The sequence below is a fragment of the Gobius niger genome, assembly GCF_951799975.1.
Source record: "Gobius niger genome assembly, chromosome: 22".
NCBI lineage: Eukaryota > Metazoa > Chordata > Actinopteri > Gobiiformes > Gobiidae > Gobius > Gobius niger.
In genome coordinates, this window is record NC_136873.1 from 12,858,086 (window position 1) to 12,875,338 (window position 17,253).

The 17,253-nt window shown below is 43.4% G+C and overlaps 1 protein-coding gene across 1 annotated transcript in view; it reads right to left on the reverse strand.

Annotated features, from left to right (window-relative positions):
• Positions 1 to 3,986: 3,986 nt before the first annotated feature.
• Positions 3,987 to 17,253, reverse strand: part of fam120c (family with sequence similarity 120 member C) — a 31,753-nt gene continuing 18,486 nt past the window's right edge. Inside the window, exons 8-17 of the mRNA XM_079580855.1 lie at positions 17,083 to 17,242; positions 14,908 to 14,991; positions 12,878 to 13,049; positions 11,289 to 11,538; positions 11,092 to 11,206; positions 9,083 to 9,292; positions 8,758 to 8,995; positions 8,549 to 8,684; positions 6,595 to 6,658; positions 3,987 to 4,527 (exon numbers count right to left, since the gene is read on the reverse strand). Coding sequence (XP_079436981.1) covers positions 4,306 to 4,527; positions 6,595 to 6,658; positions 8,549 to 8,684; positions 8,758 to 8,995; positions 9,083 to 9,292; positions 11,092 to 11,206; positions 11,289 to 11,538; positions 12,878 to 13,049; positions 14,908 to 14,991; positions 17,083 to 17,242 — 1,651 coding nt within the window. The 3' untranslated portion in view covers positions 3,987 to 4,305. The remainder of the gene's footprint in view (positions 4,528 to 6,594; positions 6,659 to 8,548; positions 8,685 to 8,757; positions 8,996 to 9,082; positions 9,293 to 11,091; positions 11,207 to 11,288; positions 11,539 to 12,877; positions 13,050 to 14,907; positions 14,992 to 17,082; positions 17,243 to 17,253) is intronic.

Sequence of the window (17,253 nt, forward strand, 5' to 3'; positions counted from 1 at the left end):
GTATCGTATATATTTCCAGCGTCTGCTCCGATGTCCGAGGAAATATAACCTAAATAAATGCAGACACCGTTCAAACTCCAATAAATCGGTGGCATCTCCCAATTCAAGCGCGTTTGGAAAGCCTGGAAAACCACGGGACGGGACCTTCAAATGCTTCGTTCGCTGTCGAGTGCGGGTGAACGAGTGCGGCGGATTCAGGAAAACGGAAAACTATGGGACAGATGACGGTGGGGCAAGCGAGAGAGTGGGGGGAACTTGGGGGGGGGAATCACGAAGCATAAAAATCACCAAAAAACTATCGAAACTAAAACTGACACGGACGTAAGCGGAACACTACATTGTATCGTGTTGAGTTCTTCAAATCCTCTAGCTACGGCGTTACAACTCAGGGTTCAAAAACATCGATGTGGACGTGGGTGTGCGTGGCGCGTGTGTGTGTGTGTGTGTTTTCCCGGCGTATGCAGATAGCTGTGTGCGCTAAAGAATCGAAACATGGGGTTGTTTTCGTCGTCTGCAGTCAGTAGAAAATGTTACCAAATGATCTCTTGTTATGGGACTGACGAAACACTCCACGAGAGGAACTGAAAACGGCACGTAATCTACTTCAGCACGAGAGCAGAGAGAATGCATTGGCTGGTAACAGATGCGACTGAATGACCCGGTCTGAGCGTGAGCGCTGTGTCTATGGCGTGTTCGCGTGTCCGTGTGTGCGGTAACTGTCGGACGGCAAGCCAATCTAGAGTGGCGATCGTCGCGCGGACTTCACTCCGACCCGCCGTTGAAAATACCCATCTTCTAAAAAAAGAAAAACGAAAGAAAAAAAAAAGGTACTTCTGCGGTTACGCTTTGTACTAATATAAATGTCACAAGTTGAAAGTGATTGACTATAGTTTGTCTAGATTTTTCACCCGGTGGAGCTATATCTCTAGCCTACTCTCGGTGTGTCGAGTTTAGCCTGGTGCCTACACTAGCAGCACCTGAACATTGGATGTGCAAATCCAAAAACGTCTCTTTCCTTTTGGTATGGAGCCATTACCGAGCGAAAGGGTGTGCGAGTTTGATAAATCAAGTTGTCCGCAAGTGTGCGCTTTCTGTCTGTGCGTCTAGTGTGGTTGAGATTTGTGCGCGTCCAGTGGGGTTTAGATTCACGTCTTGTGGGGGTTTGGATTCGCCTCTTGTGGGGCTTGGATTCGCTTCTTGTGGGGCTTGGATCCCCGTCTTGTAGGGGCTTGGATTCGCCTCTTGTGGGGCTTGGATTCGCTTCTTGTGGGGCCTGGATTTCGGGTTTTGTGGGGCCTGGATCCGCTTCTTTAGGGGCTTGGATTCGCTTCTTTAGGGGCTTAGATTTGCTTCTTGTGGGGCCTGGATCCCCGTCTTGTAGGGGCCTGGATCCCCGTCTTGTAGGGGCTTGGATTCACTTCTTGTAGGGGCTTGGATTCACTTCTTGTAGGGGCTTGGATTCACTTCTTGTAGGGGCTTGGATTCACTTCTTGTGGGGCTTGGATTCACTTCTTGTGGGGCTTGGTTCCCCGTCTTGCAGGCTTGCAGGGGCTTGGATTCGCAACTCGTGGGGCCTGGATTCGCTTCTTGCGGGGCTTAGATCCGCTTCTTGCGGGGCCTGGATTCGCCTCTTGCGGGGCCTGGATTCGCCTCTTGCGGGGCCTGGATTCGCCTCTTGCGGGGCCTGGATTCGCCTCTTGCGGGGCCTGGATTCGCCTCTTGCGGGGCCTGGATTCGCCTCTTGCGGGGCCTGGATTCGCCTCTTGCGGGGCCTGGATTCGCCTCTTGCGGGGCCTGGATTCGCCTCTTGCGGGGCCTGGATTCATGCTTCATGGGGCTTGGATTCGCATCTCGTGGGGCTTAGATCCGCTTCTTGCGGGGCCTGGATTCGCCTCTTGCGGGGCTTGGATTCACGCTTCATGGGGCTTTGATTCGCCTCTCGTGGGGCTTGGATTCGCATCTCGCGGGGCTTGGATTCGCATCTCGTGGGGCTTAGATCCGCTTCTTGCGGGGCCTGGATTCGCCTCTTGCGGGGCTTGGATTCACGCTTCATGGGGCTTTGATTCGCCTCTCGTGGGGCTTTGATTCGCCTCTCGTGGGGCTTGGATTCGCATCTCGTGGGGCTTCGATCCGCCTCTTGCGGGGCTTGGATTCACGTTTCTGGGGCTTGGATTCGCCTCTCGTGGGGCTTGGATTCGCATCTCGCGGGGCTTGGATTCGCATCTCGTGGGGCTTGGATTCGCCTCTCGTGGGGCTTGGATTCGCTTCTTTAGGGGCTTAGATCCGCTTCTTGTGGGGCTTGGATTCACGTCTTGCATGGTCTAGATTCGAGTAAATCTTCTGTGGTTCAGATATTTGAACGTCTTGTTTGGTTCAGATATGTGTGCATGTTGTAGACGTCAACACAATTGCTCAAAACTCTCCCCACATTAACATAATTTTAAGCACATTCTAATCCAAATTTCAACACAAAGCCTGGCACATTTTAGACTAACGCTCCTCATTACAGACAAAGTGCTTGAACACACAGATCCTTTCGCAGCGATAGCGGCTCCATGCTTTTGGCGTTTCCCAGACTGCGCCCGGAGCAGAGTGTAGGCCTACACTCCGCCGGCTCATTCTGAACGGGGATTTCTCACAGCTACATTTACACACTCAGGGTTTATCCTTCAACGCGGTGTTTTCGTACGAGCTAATTCGTGTTGATATTGTGGCGCGCACAATAAGTGTAGACCAACGTAATAAGAGAATAAGGTGCTTCTAGTTGGCCCACGGTTTAAAAAAAGCTCAATGTGTCCTTTCAGAAAGTTGATGCTTTTGGTTAGCATGTCTCGCGTGTCGTCTGCTGCTTTTCTCGAGCAGCGGTGAAACCTGTACGGTTACTCAATACTCGCATGTCCTTTGTCAGATATATATATGTATATAATATCTATTTGGGGGCATCTCATTGTCTAAAACATAAGTGCTATAAACTAAGGTGTTAGGTCTTAGATTGTAGGCGGTCGGTCCCTCTCTTCAGGGCTAAGTGCTTCTGCGCCTCACGGGCACAGCTCAGTGTCGAACAGCGGATGGAGGGTCAGGGACAGCAGTGCCCTGTGTGTAAGACTGTTGGCTCTTTCAGCCAATCCATAAAATAGACTTTGGAAATGTTCAGAAATCTGAAATCATGAGTAGAAGTCCCTGATGGAGGGAGTCTTGGTTGTACTGTCGTGGTAAATGGAGGTGGTGACGCTCTGCCTGGCAGTGGTCCCAAAACCTCACCATATAAGTCCATAGATCTGTCTCTTTTTTGGCCTAACTCCGAAGGTGCCGCGAGTGTTGAACTGGCACAGGGCAGTCCAGTGTGGGTAAGATTTTAAAACAAAGTGCTTCGTCTGAACCACTCTGTTCACATTCGGACGTCTCAATAGAATCTAGCTGTAGTTCTACAGGTCATAGGTTTATTTAGGCGCAGGGGCCGCCCTCTCAGACTGGAGGAGCGTGTAATTCATTTAAATACAACATTAAGTGCTTCTGTTGACGATACAATCAAAGCTTTGGGGCGAGGGGTCGAGGGGGGCATACTCTAATGCACTTTAGAAGGAGCGGGGGATTCTCTTGCATACTTCAGGGCGTAAGGTGCATAAATGCTGGGGTCTCTTAGCACAGCAAAGTACTAGGCTATGCTACATAGGTCAGAGTGAATTAGCACCTGAGACCAGGATGGTGCAGAGGTGCTCCACTGAACCAATGGTTTATAAGGACTGTTTGCATGCACACATGCGTCGCTGATCAGAACAAGGGGAGGACACTGCACAAGTGTGAGATACTATTGAAATATTAGCAGAGAATGTCTTCAAAACCAATTTAAGACAAAACGATCAGTTTGTCCTGGTCACAAACTTCATCAATGACCAGACGCAGAGTTGGTCTGACCAGGCCTAGGGCTGTACCACGAAACACATCCAGTCTGTCTTTAGCTTTGTCTTTAGCTTTGCTGTGCAGAGATTCAAAGGGCGTAAAACAAATAAAACTTTAAAAACTAAAGGCGTCAAAGGTGGCTCGGGGGCGGGGCTTTAAGCTTATTCTGTTTGTGGCGGAGGGGCGGGCGGGGCGCTTACAGACTCATGGAGAAAATCTCTTCAACAGAATGGAAAACCACATGAAACTCAAGGGGCGGCCGCTGCTGCTTCAGCGCTGACGTGAAGCAGGACACACTTCCTGGTTCACGTGAGCGCGCAGCGAGGGCGGGGCTACAACAGGGAAGGCAGTCGAACACAGAAACTCTCATCATCATAATCATCATCATCATCATCGTCGTCGTCGTCACTCCTCCGTCCGCAACGCTCCGTCTGACGCGCAGTCTGCAAGGCAACAGGGCGCCTCCTCTGATTGGTTGTCTCTGCTGGCTAAGGCACATGGGATTGGCTGGGCCAGAGAAGCCAGGTCCAGGGGCTGGCCAATGGCAGCGGCCGAGCTCCCGTTCAGCTGCGACACGGCGTCTGGCACTGAGCCCGAATCCTCCTTTGGACTGGAGGGAGGAGAGGTCTGAGGGCGAGAGGAGAGCAATGAATCACATGAGCGCCGTGTTCAGAGCAGTGCCTGGTTTCTACTCGGCAACTGGAGCCTCGTGAAAAGGGGCCAGTTTGGAACCGGCGTGACGATTGCACTAGTTTTACTTTATATTTTTGCAGCAGAGTGAAACAATGCGGCTCCTGACTGTTAGCAATGTAATGTTTTCCTCTATTTATCATATTGGGTTAAGTACTTATAACACCAGACTAACCATATAAATGTCTGTGTCCATAGAATAATGTTTGGAATATAACTGACCTGCATCACATGAATGACCACATTTTGAGGGACTATTTTCTAGCAGATCACTCCGCCGCTGCGTCGCTTATACCAGTGGTTCCCAACGTTTTTTGTCTTTCGTACCCCTTTGGCCTTTCAGTGGTCAACCGTGTACCCCCTACCTCGAGGGTGTTACAGTTCATTTAGAAAGTAATTGGTATTTGTGGTATTTATAAGAAAAAGGACAATGTTGCAGTCAAAAATAAACCTAAAATTCTACCAAAGCAACACATTTTCCCCTTTTTTCAATCTGAACATTTATATGGTTAGTCTGGTGTTATAAGTGATTTGCCTCAGGTGCTCTGTGGAGCGGGTCACACTGTTTTTAATGCAGGCTAGCTGATACCATAGAAATGCACTAGCCTTGCACTAGCCTAGCGCCACGAAACTCTTCAAATATAAGAACTGCATGAATTACAAAAAAAATATATCTCCAGAGGGGTACTCGAGGACCTAGCAGGGGGTACTTGGAACTATTTCAGATTGAAAAAAGGGGAAAATGTAACAATTCTTTATAGGAAAGGCTATATTTCTCAGTAAAATGTGTTGGTTTGTGAGAATTGTAGGTTTATTTTGACTGCAACATTGTCCTTTTTCTTACAAATACCACTTTTAAGTAATTACTTTCAAAATAAGCTAGAACACCCTTGAGGTAGGGGGTACACGGTTGACCACTGAAAGGCCAAAGGGGGACGAAAGACAAAAAAGGTTGGGAACCACTGGTCTGGATAACTAGGAAATGAGGCCCTATGTCAAAAATCCTGAAATATCCCTCTAACCCAATATGATAAATAGCGATTTAATGTTATCCTCTAACCCAGGGGTCACCAACGTGGTGCCCGCGGGCACCCAGGGGCCCTTTGGGGCATGTCCAGTAGCCCTTGGGACTTTTTCTAAAGTATAAAACTCTTAATTTTCTTGAATCTAATTCTTAAAATTATAGTTATTTCGTTTTTGTGACTCAGTATGAGTTTAAAATAAAGCTATTTTAATATAATATGGGGTCAATATCCTATAAGTGAACAGTGTACGTTTAAGTCTTTAGGATTTGTTTTTAACTGGTAGCCCTCGAACAACTTAATGCTCCTAAAGTAGCCCTCAGCTGAAATAAGGTTGGTGACCCCTGATCTAAACCCTTAATGGCTTAACTTCAAGTTTTATTTAGTCAAGAATTATCATTCTCTAAATGTGCTCGATTTGGACGTGAATGAAGTATACACGCCGTTCTAGCCACTATACTTTCTTATTTTAGAAATCGGTACTTGGTACTTTGTTTACAATACCTGATACTAAAATATTTGTCATCTTGAATTTATTCCACAAAAGTCAATTTCTTTTTAATCTGTATCATTTATCTGAGTTGAAACAAAAAAAAAAACTTCTTTAATTCTGTCCCTGGATCAACAGCATCAAAACTTGGTCCAAAGATATAAAAAAGGAAATTTGGTGCCTTGTCTCGATACCAGCTGTATGTAAACCTTCCGATACTGGTATTGTAGCGGTATCAGTTTATATTCCCCACACCTTTATTTAGGCTCTGACTCGGTTATAAATCTGTAGATTCATCAAATAAAGCCTGAGAGCCACCGAAAACTGGTCTGAGATCCGGACATTTGGCACCCTGATCTAGATACGTGACACCAAAAGGCACTGACAAAAGTATAAACCAGGTGAATGCAAAAGTTTGAACAGGTGGGTTTTGAGTTTTCTTTGTCGCTCGTGTTTATAGTTCTGTAATATTCCTTCTGTGGAGATCTGTACCTGGGATCTGTTGGCAGTGGGCTTCTTTCCTCCCCTCATTTTCGCTGGAATATCTTTGCCTCTTCTGTTGAAAGAGAGAAATGCACAGTAAGAGAATCATAGTAAACTTGAATAACATTAATGCAATATTCCAGAACTAAACCGGCTTCTCATACACAGCGTTTTGGAAGAAAAAGAAAGAACAAACCATGTGGTAGGAATAGTTGGGCAGTGTCAGGGTTTACACTGAAGAAATGCAATACTTAAAGCAATTTTAATGCCAAGATACTATATTTTTATCACATTTCGATCACAGCCCCCACTCGCCGCCCTAATGATGCGTTCAAAGGGGAAAATTTCCATGTGTAGTAGGTGTGTTTTCTTACATTTAGAACATTCATATTTCTTTTAGAGCTCAACTCAAAGCCCAAGAGTCGTATTTTCTGGACTTTAAGTCGCACTGGTTTTTTATAGTTTGGCAGGGGACTCCGGAGCGACGAGTGAGATGGAGAGCTTGGCGTGATCTCAACTGTTTATGTGACATTAACATACCAGACTATTTAGTTTGTTGTTTATGCTTCGTGTAGCTAACCATCAATGTGCTACGTTAGCATTCCGTCCTGCACCAGGTCGGGTACCCGCATAAGTTGCTGAAACGGGCGGATTTTACGTCCTGGATTTTACCTGCAGGTTTGCGGGTGGGTAGTGGTTACACACAGACAGGTCGGCGGGAAGCTGCCACCAGCACAATATTTAATCTATATTATTATGACCGAACCACACGGCCTTCTAAGATATGAAAGCATGGTGAATGAATGGTGACAGTTTAGGTTTACGAGTGGACATTTCTCTGACACTTAAAGGGGCTGGAAGCAAGTTCGCCATTTTATACTCACTACTGCCACCTCAGGCCATATGTGTAACTGCACCTTCTATATTAAGCTCGTGCATGACGGCAATTCGGGCCGAAGTGACACATTTTTGAGTGACAGTACAGGATTTTAGAGGCAGTTGTGGTGAACAGGTCTGAGCTCATTCTACACATTAGGACATGGCTGGAACATGTAGGGGAAGGAAAACACTTAATTTTAACATTTTTAAACTCCTTATAGTCCCTTTAAGGCAAATCTCGCCACATTCCTCTCTCCCTCTCCTGGATATTATTTCAATTCGTGTGGGTTTGGAGTGTGTAGTACACCTGTCTGTCGAGCCAGTGTTAATTTTGACAACATATTTTATTTTAGTTTTAGTCTTTTGACTAAAATGTAATTTAATTTTAGTCGAGATTTAGTAAAAAAAAAAACTTAAGACTAATTTAGTCGACTTTGCATTTATAATATTCATTATATCGACTTCATGGAGCTTCTCCCACATGAACAAAGCTCAGAGCTGCTCCTTTGGCAGTGATTTAGATGATATGAGGCTCTTTCAGACGGTCAATAGAAGTTTGGATGATTTTAGTCTCTCCTTTTCATTTTTATTTCCTCCCGACCTCCATCCGCCTGCTGAATAAATGACTGTGTGGACATTGGTCTATCAAAGGCCCATTATATTGTTTTTTTAATGGATTTCTTTTTGCTGTATGTTGTTGAATGTCTGTGGATGTATTGTTTTTATCGGGCCCGTACTGGCACTTCTCCTGCAAATGAAGTTCCTAACGGATAAATAAATTTTCTTCTTTTCTTATTTTAGTCGACTAAAACATCTGGACATTTTAGTCAAAGTTTTAGTCTCATGAGCAACTTATAGTCTGGAAAATACAGTATCAGTATTTAAAAACAAGCTGATCAGTGCATTTAAATAAAAGTTGTTTTCAGAATTTTCGAATTTAGATTTAAGCCACATGAAATGAACTGTTCCTGTTTTTTAAACCCTGAATATATAGTACAGTCCTACAAACAAGTACGAGCAAATGCAGTAAACTTGGGTCACAGTAACCTCTGATGTATTATTGACAGTATCAACACGGCCTCACCCTCGTCCTGCTCCAACCGACACCACCTGCATGTTGAAGCCGCCTCTGCCGCGCACCGGCTTGTTCCCCGCCCACTGGCCCACCACCATGCCGGCGATCTCCAGCTTCCCCCCCTGCGGCGGGATGGACTGGAGGCCTGCGGGACAAACACGTTATTCACCTGTGTCGACACGGGCGAGGGGTGGGGGGGGCGTGTCAGAGCAGCTCACCTGGGAAGGCTCTTGGTCTGTGCTGGCCCGGGTGGTGCGGGTGATGCGGGTGGTGATGGGGGGGCATTCCCATGGGTCTGGGGGGGTACAGAGGGGGGAGCGGGTAGAAGGGAGGCACCATGGAGGGGGGCAGGAAGGCGGGCGGTGGCAGAGGGGGAGGCGGCGGAGGCGGGCGGGACAGGTTTATGCCCTCGAGGATGGCCTGGCGCATCTTCTCCACTTTGGACACGAGCTCCTCCTGAAAGAGACACACGGGTTCAGTCCGGCTCCGTCTCTCGGGCTCAAAATAAACCAAACTCTGACGGGACAGAAGCTCGACCCGTACCTGTCCTTCGCACATGTCCAGCAGGGCGGCGCGGTCTCGAGACGCTCGCGACAGTTTGCTCTGGAACAGTTTTCCGTCGAAGAAGCCCCAGGGGCAACAGTGTTCCCACGGCAACGGCTGCCCGCACACGTCATTGACGAACAGGGCCGTGTCGACCCCCGCCATGAAGAGAGAGGCCAGCTGCACGCCGCGCGCATCCACCTTCTCCACCTGGGGGCGGCAAAAACACAGGTAGAAATGAGCACAGAATGAGTTCGTAAGTCAAATTTTGTTTAAGGGGGGTAGAGGCAAGTTAGTCATTTTATACTCACTACTGCCACCTCAGGTCATACGTGTAACTGCAGCTTCTATATTAAGCTCGTGCATGACGGCACTTCTGACCCGAATTAACAACTTTCTGAGTGACAGTGCAGGATTTTAGAGGCAGTTGTGGTGAACAGGTCTGAGCTCATTCTAAATGGTCTCAACTTATATAGAAATTATTTAGTTTTAACATTTTTAAACTCCGTATAGTCCCTTTAAGGCTACACACTGCAGACAAAACACTTCTTTAAAACCTGGAAACAAAAGAAAATCATAAACTTCACAATAACATTTTTATTTATTGCACTGATTCAATGTTTCTCCAAGGATTTTTTTTGGGACATGGTCATTTCAAGGCCAGAAAAATATTGCTCAAAATGCATTTTTCTCACATTGTTGAGACAATATCTCCACGTCAAGAGCACCGATAGACTTCAAATGTTCCAGCCTTGTCAAAAAACAACAATGTCAACAAGATAAAACCATGAATTTAAACCTGGATCGATCCATTATTCAGATTTAGGAAATGTTGGGTAGAATCAAAGATCAAGAAAACATACATTTTTTGCCATATTGTCCAGCCCTAATCCCAAGGGTAGATAGTGCGTTTTTAATAAATATTTTAAGATTCACATGTGCTTTATATATGCATCTTGCTATATAACCACGTCACTAACAACTTCCTGGACTGACAAGTACTTTCCCCCTAGGGCACGAGCTGAAAAAGTTCCTCAAAAAGCGGCTTGGTGCCAGCTCAAAAAGTGATCAAAAGGGGAGCAGGTACTTCCAAAGAACCAATAACTGCTAAAGGTTCCTGTCCTTTGGTAAAAAATAGATCCATGATTTGTTAACCTCTTACCACCCGCCCAAACCAAATGCATTCTCTCCTCTTTGCCATTGTCATCACTTTTTATTTCCCTTATTTGTTTTTGTCACTTTTTTATTGCACTTTTTCTGACTTTTTTGTTACTTTATTGATGCATTTTTGTCACTTTTTTCTGGATTTTTGTCTTTTTTTTTGCTGGATTTTTGTAGCTTTTTTCTGGATTTTTGTTTTTTTTCTGCTGGATTTTTGTCTTTTTTGGGGGGGATTTTTGTCTTTTTTCTGGATTTTTGTCTTTTTTCTGATGGATTTCTGTCATTTTCTTTGCGGGATATTTCTTTTTTAGATTTGGAGAATTTGGAGAAAACATGTTCAGGTGGGAGTTAAGAGGTTAACTTATTGACTGCCAATGGCGTCTATACACGTCAATTGGGTGTTTCAATGGGAACAGCTGCAGCAAAGCCTTGAGCATGTCTGGGTTTAAAATCTTAGTTGTGCTGTGGTTAATGCTGCCACCTAGTGACTCAATAAAAGAACTTGTAATTATTTTATTGAGTCACTAGGTGGCAGCATTGCTCTTTCGTTTTCTCAGCTTTTTGGGTGATTTCACCTTTTTCTACGGACGATTACGAAAGAATGGAAAGAGGTACAAACAAACTTTTTTTTTAGATGAAAGAAGAGAGTCTAATCTTTATTTTGCTGGGTTTCATATTGACATAGACCTAGACCTAAATTTTCTGTGAGCCTTGAAAAAACAGTCAAAAACCTCTGGCAGTGGGAGCTCTCTGATTGGAAAATGGCTGGCAGTCAATGAGTTAAGTAGTTGATGAAAGAGCAGGCCTTTGTTTTCCCTCTGGCAGCTTCGAACAGTGAGCGCCGTTACCTTGAGTTCTTGCAGCTGGTCGGGTTCGTAGAGCTGACTGGAAACGGCCTGAGCCAGAAAGGCATCGAGTTCGTGTCTCTGCAGAATCCTCCCCCCGGGCCACTGCATCATATACCTGCAACGGGAGAGACCGGTCACCCCGAACTCCGACACCCCCCCGCCCCCCCCGTCAGACGCTCGGGGTGCAGTGTGTTCACCTGAGCACGCAGCACATGAGCAGCAGGTGTTGTGGGACCTGCGCCGGGTTGAGCAGCGCGGGGCAGTCCGAGCGGAGGCAGGCCAGGAAGGCTCTGGTTCTCCTGGAGCGGTCCTCGGAGGCCCGGCCCAGCCACAGCCGCCGCAGGTTGGGGCAGGTCCACTCCCTGAAGCACAGCGCGGGCACCAGCTCCGGGGTCAGCGCCGATTTAGCCTTCCCGCAGCTCCACTCCTTCACGATCACTGGAGGAACTGCGGAACAGACGGGGGAACACGAGGTCAAGGTCAGGTTTATTCACAAACAAACTGCCCCAAACTGCTGCACACCAGTGATTAGGGCCTGATATGGAAACGGATATATAGGCGGATATTGAAGTAGTTTAATTTTATGTCATTCTTTTTTATCTAAACATGTATCATAGTAACGGCTTCAATCATAGAAATGTACAGAAATATCTAATAGGGGTTTTTTCCTAAGGCCGATATCCATAAGCGCCAATGTCTGGTCTATAATCCTGTGTATGATGTTTCTTAATATCAGTGTTGAACTGTGACAGCAGGGGGCGCTGTATGAGGGGCATAGGGCTGCTTTATTCAGGACATTCAGGTTTAGTAGGTACTTTAGAGGGGGCTTATTCTACAAAATCTGTAGATTCCAAAGCAAAATATGGTTCTTATTGGTTCCAAGTCTACAACATAAGATACATAACATAGTGTACACATATTTTAGGTGTTCACTGCAATGTTCCCCCGCTCCCCTGAGGCCTAGGAAGCTATGGGAGGGTTTATTTTAGGGCTGCAACTAACGATTATTTTGTTATCGATTATTTTTACGATTAATCGAGTAATCGCTTGGCTGTGAATTGTGCAGGAAAATTGTATTTTTTCTATTTTTTTAAATCACATATAGCTTAAGTGGCGCTGCTTGAAGATGTGCTGATGGAGTAAACTAGAGGGAAATGTTTGTTGGAGGCTCCATTCATGAAATTTACAGTGATCTAAATGTACACAGACCCTAACTACAAAAACAAAGTAGGATTTCATCAAAAATACTACATTTTTATGTCAATTTTGATCCATTTTAGTCTGTGTGAACCAGAAAACGATTAATCGATTACTAAAATAGTTGTCGACTATTTCAATAATCGATTAGTCGTCGATTAATCGGACCGGAGTCACCAATACACACTAATGGAATCACGAAGAAGAAGCTAACAGGCTAACGGGCAAAGCTAACTGCGGGCTAGCGCCACTTAAACAGTATTTACAGCCAAGTTTGAGTGAATAAAATGATCTCCATTGTGTTGGATTGGATGAACAATATCCCTCTATCCCTTTGTCTTTTCTGTCTTGCTTCTTAGTACTGCGTTAATTTTCATCCTGGACCTTGACAGCTTGTATTGTCAGGGTCATTATGGACTCATTATGGTCTGGCTTTGAATTATTTTGAATATTTTAAGATGTTTTACTTAATAATTTACTACAGATGCTTTTGAAATACGATTTCCTTATTGCAGTCCCATACGAAACCAGACCTCCCTTTCTGACCATGTCCTCTGTAGATACAGTGTGTCCGACTGAGGAGCCGTACCCTCCAGCGGGAGCCTCTTCCTCAGGGCCAGCCTCTCCAGTCGGCGGTGCGTCTCTGCCAGGCTGAACAGGACTCCGTAGGCGTATTGTCGAGAGGCACGGAACAGCAGCGAGGCCGGGGGCAGCTCCGCGTTACACTCGTCCTCGATGCACACGGGCATCTTCATCTCCCCCTGAGCAAGAGCACACAGACGGTCAAGACACGGGACAAAGCCACTCAGGTCATACCAGTGGCTTTCAACCCGATGGGTCCCAAGAGAGCGGTATTGATGGATTAACCTCTTTTTGTTGGGTATTCAACTCATTTTTGTAACTTTTGTCATTTTTTTTTAAAAAAATTGTCGTCACATTTTTGTAATTTTTTGTCACATTTGGATCACATTTTTGTCATTTTTTTTGTCATTTTTTTTGACAGATTTCTTTCATTTTTTTGTCAATTTTTAATCAAATTTTTGTATTTTGTCACATTTTTTGTAATTTTTTTGTCCATTTTTTATCACATTTTTGTAATTTTTTTGTCACATTGTCAAATTGTTGTAATTTTTCACATTTTGTCAAATTTGCATTTTTTTCTGTCACATTTTTGTAATTTTTTGTCACATTTTTGTAATTTGTCACATTTTTGTAATTTTTTGTCAATTTTTTATCACATTTTTGTAATTTTTTTGGTCATTTTTTGTCACTTTTTTTTCATTTTTTGTCACATTTTTGTCACATTTTTGTTTCATTCTTTAATCCAATTTTTGTCATTTTTTTGTCACATTTTTTGTCATTTTTGTGTCAAATTTTTATCACATTTTTGTAATTTTTTTGTCACATTGTGTCAATTTCTTGACATTTTTGTGACATTTTTGCCACTTTTTCATCAATGTTTCGTCACTTTTTTGTCACATTTCCATCATTGTTTTCATCTCAATTTTGTTGCTATTTTCGCAGCTTTTTCCCAGAAGCTTTTGGACTGGGGTAAAGCCAAACTGGAGAAAATGTGCTCGGTTCAGGTGGGAGTTAAGAGGTTAATTCTGTCCCTGCAACAAAAGCATCTCTAAATTAGATCTAAAGATATATTTTTATCAGTGCCTGCTTTGGACGCTTTCAATCGTAACCATTACAAATCTCATAGCTTTGTCAACTGGACCTATATTTGGAACAGGACATTATCAGACACATAAATGCAGCGTATTCACTGTGTGGTTCTTTATTTGTGATGAGGACTTTAGATTCACGCTGCTGTTGAACCGGGGCCAATTAACCCCTTAACTCCCACCTGAACAGAGCACATTTTCTCCAGTTTGGCTTTACCCCCAGTCCAAAAGCTTCTGGAAAAAAGCTGTGAAAATAGCAACAAAACTGAGACGAAAACAATGATGGAAATGTGAGAAAAAAGTGAGAAAACATTGACAAAAAAGTGACAAAAAATGGATGAAAAAATGACAAAACTGACAAAAAAATACAAAAATGTGACAAAAATTTGATAAAATTTGACCCAAAAAATACAAAAATGTGACAAAAAAATGAAAATTGGATAAAAAAATGACGAATTAAAAAAAAAATTTAATTCAAAAAAAAAAATGTCAAAAAATGTGATAAAAATTTGACTTTTTTTTAATTTTTTTAAATGTGACAAAAAATGACAAAAATGTGATACAAAATTGACGAAAAAATTACAAAAAAATGACCAAAAAATGACAAAAATGTGATAAAAAAAATGAGTTGAATACCCAACAAAAAAATGAGGGGAAAAAAATCTGATGACGTGAGGAAAACATCCTCTCGGTTCAGGCGGGAGTTAAGAGGTTAACAAAAACAGCTGGTCAAAAAAGTGTTATATTAATGTAAAAATACAACTTCTCATCAAAACTTTTGGAAAAACGGCCTGTGAAATCCTGGAGGGAGTTCCGTTTGATGAACTCTGATGAACTATGAGCATTATGTTTCAGTATCGTAACCCTAGTACCAAAACCCTCAGAGTTAACTAGGCTTACAGACACACTCCAGCGCCCCTGGTGGTGGGAATATGCAGGTGCGGCGTACCTTGGTGAGGATGTGGTAGATCTGTGGATACATGAGTCCTCTTCTGTGTCTGTGCTCGGCCACACGCAGCACCTCCGCGCTCACCTGCGTCACAGGAGAACCAGAGCTTCAAACTCGCACAGTAAGTCGGCTGAGGACGGTTTTCGGTTTAGGCACTGCAGGAAAAACTCTTTCTTTTTCGTTTTCAGGTATGGGGCTCTAACATTCACCTGGAAACAGAACTGCCTGATCTTCCTTGTCCATAGTGATGTAAATCATTAGTGATAGATAAATAAATGTGCTGTATTTCCCCCACTTCCCATTTAACTGTGTTCATGTGGAGAAAGTGGCTGTGGGCCAGTGTTAATTTTGTCGACTAAAATATTTAGTCTTAATTTTAGTCAAAGTGATATTTCTGACGACTAAAATTGGACTAAAACTAAATTAAAAGTTGTTCATGAGACTAAAACTATGGCTAAAATGTCCAGATATTTTAGTCAACTAAAATAAGACTAAATAAAAATGAAAAGGAGAGACTAAAATCATCCAAACTTCTGTTGACCGTCTGAAAGAGCCTCAGATCATGGAAATTCTCTGCCAAAGGATCAGCTCTGAGCTTTGTTCATGTGGAGCAGCTCCATGAAGCAGAGGAACAACATTAAATATGATTAGAATGAATATTATCAATGCAAAGTCCACTAATGTAGTTTTAAATTTAGTCGAATAACACTAGACTAAAATTGAAACAATTTTTTTTGACTAAATCTCGACTAAAATTGAAGTACATTTTAGTCAAAAGAGTAAAACCAAATTAAAATATGTTGTCAAAATCAACACTGCTGTGGGCCAGAATACATTTTACACGTTATATATTTTCTTATTCTTTACAAAGTCCTGCTTTTGAACAGATACTAAAGCAGGCGTGGAGCTGATCAGGCGAAGGAAACGTAAGGAGCATCTACAGCAAATAGAGCCAAAACTAGCTCTGACTGAATGAAATATAAAGATGGCGCTTTGATGTCCTGCCTTTGAGCAGCAGAGGTGCAGTTGACTGAGGCCCCGCCCACTGAGGCCCTGCCCACAGGAGCTCCGCCCACTGGAGCTCCGCCCACAGACCCACGTTACAAAGAAAACGACTCTTATTCATCAACTCTTATTGATCAAACCTCAATAAAACTGCCACGTCTGTTTGAAACGTCTCTTTCACATGATTGTGTCGGTTCAGTCGTGTTTATGAGAAGTCGCAATAATAAAGTTTGTCCACAAGAGGTCAGTGTTCAGAGAGAATGAAACGGCTCAGAGACCTCGAAGCTACGACACTTTTTTGCAGCAGTGTTAATTTTGACAACATATGTTATTTTAGTTTTAGTCTTAGTCTTTTGACTAAAATGTAATTTGATTTTAGTCGAGATTTAGTCTTAAAAAAAAAACTTTGATTTTAGTCTAGTTTTTTAAATTGCATGTCAATTTAGTCGACTAAATTTAAGATGACTTTGCATTGATAATATTCATTATAATCATATTTAATCAAGGTCCTCGACTTAATGGAGCTGCTCCACATGAATAAAGCACAAACCTGTTCATTTGGCAGTGAATTTACATGATCTGAGGCTCTTTCAGACGCTCAATAGAAGTTTGGATGATTTTAGTCTCTCCCTTTCTTTTTTTTTGGTCGACTAAAACATCTGGACATTTTAGTCATAGTTTTAGTCTCATGAGGAACATTTCATTTAGTTTTAGTCCAATTTTAGTCACAAAAATATCACTTTGACTAACATTAAGACTAAATATTTCAGTCGACGAAATTAACACTGTTTTGCGGGAAAACCTCAAAGTGTTACAAGGCTTCACTCGCCCATCACTATTTTCAAAATGAATGAAAAAAAACACTATTTACAAGTTTATTCAAAAACTAAATATGATCTGAAATCCCCCTCAATTAATGTCATTAAAATAAACCCACACATATTTCATTTCTCGAGTTTCCAAAACATATTTTAGTGATAATTTTGGTGTTTACTATGAACTTAATCAGTAAAAATTGTTGAGCGATGTCATATTTTTCCAATTCAATGCTTTTTAATGACATTTATGGCCCGGATTTGAATGGCTTTAAATCCTGCACTTGTAGTGAGGCTAAATGGTCGCCTGGACTGGACTGACGATGTGTTCTCCCTGGACGAGTGAGAGCGGTACCTGTGGTAGTGGGGGTGTGGTGATGTCCATGTGGCTGCGCGTGGCCATGGACAGCAGCGACGGGATGTTGGAGCTCGGGCCGTTTCCTGATGGTGCGTCTCCAGCGCCGGAGCCGGGCTTCGCAGATGGCTCCTCCCACCGAGACTTGTCCGTCAAATGGCTGAAAACAAC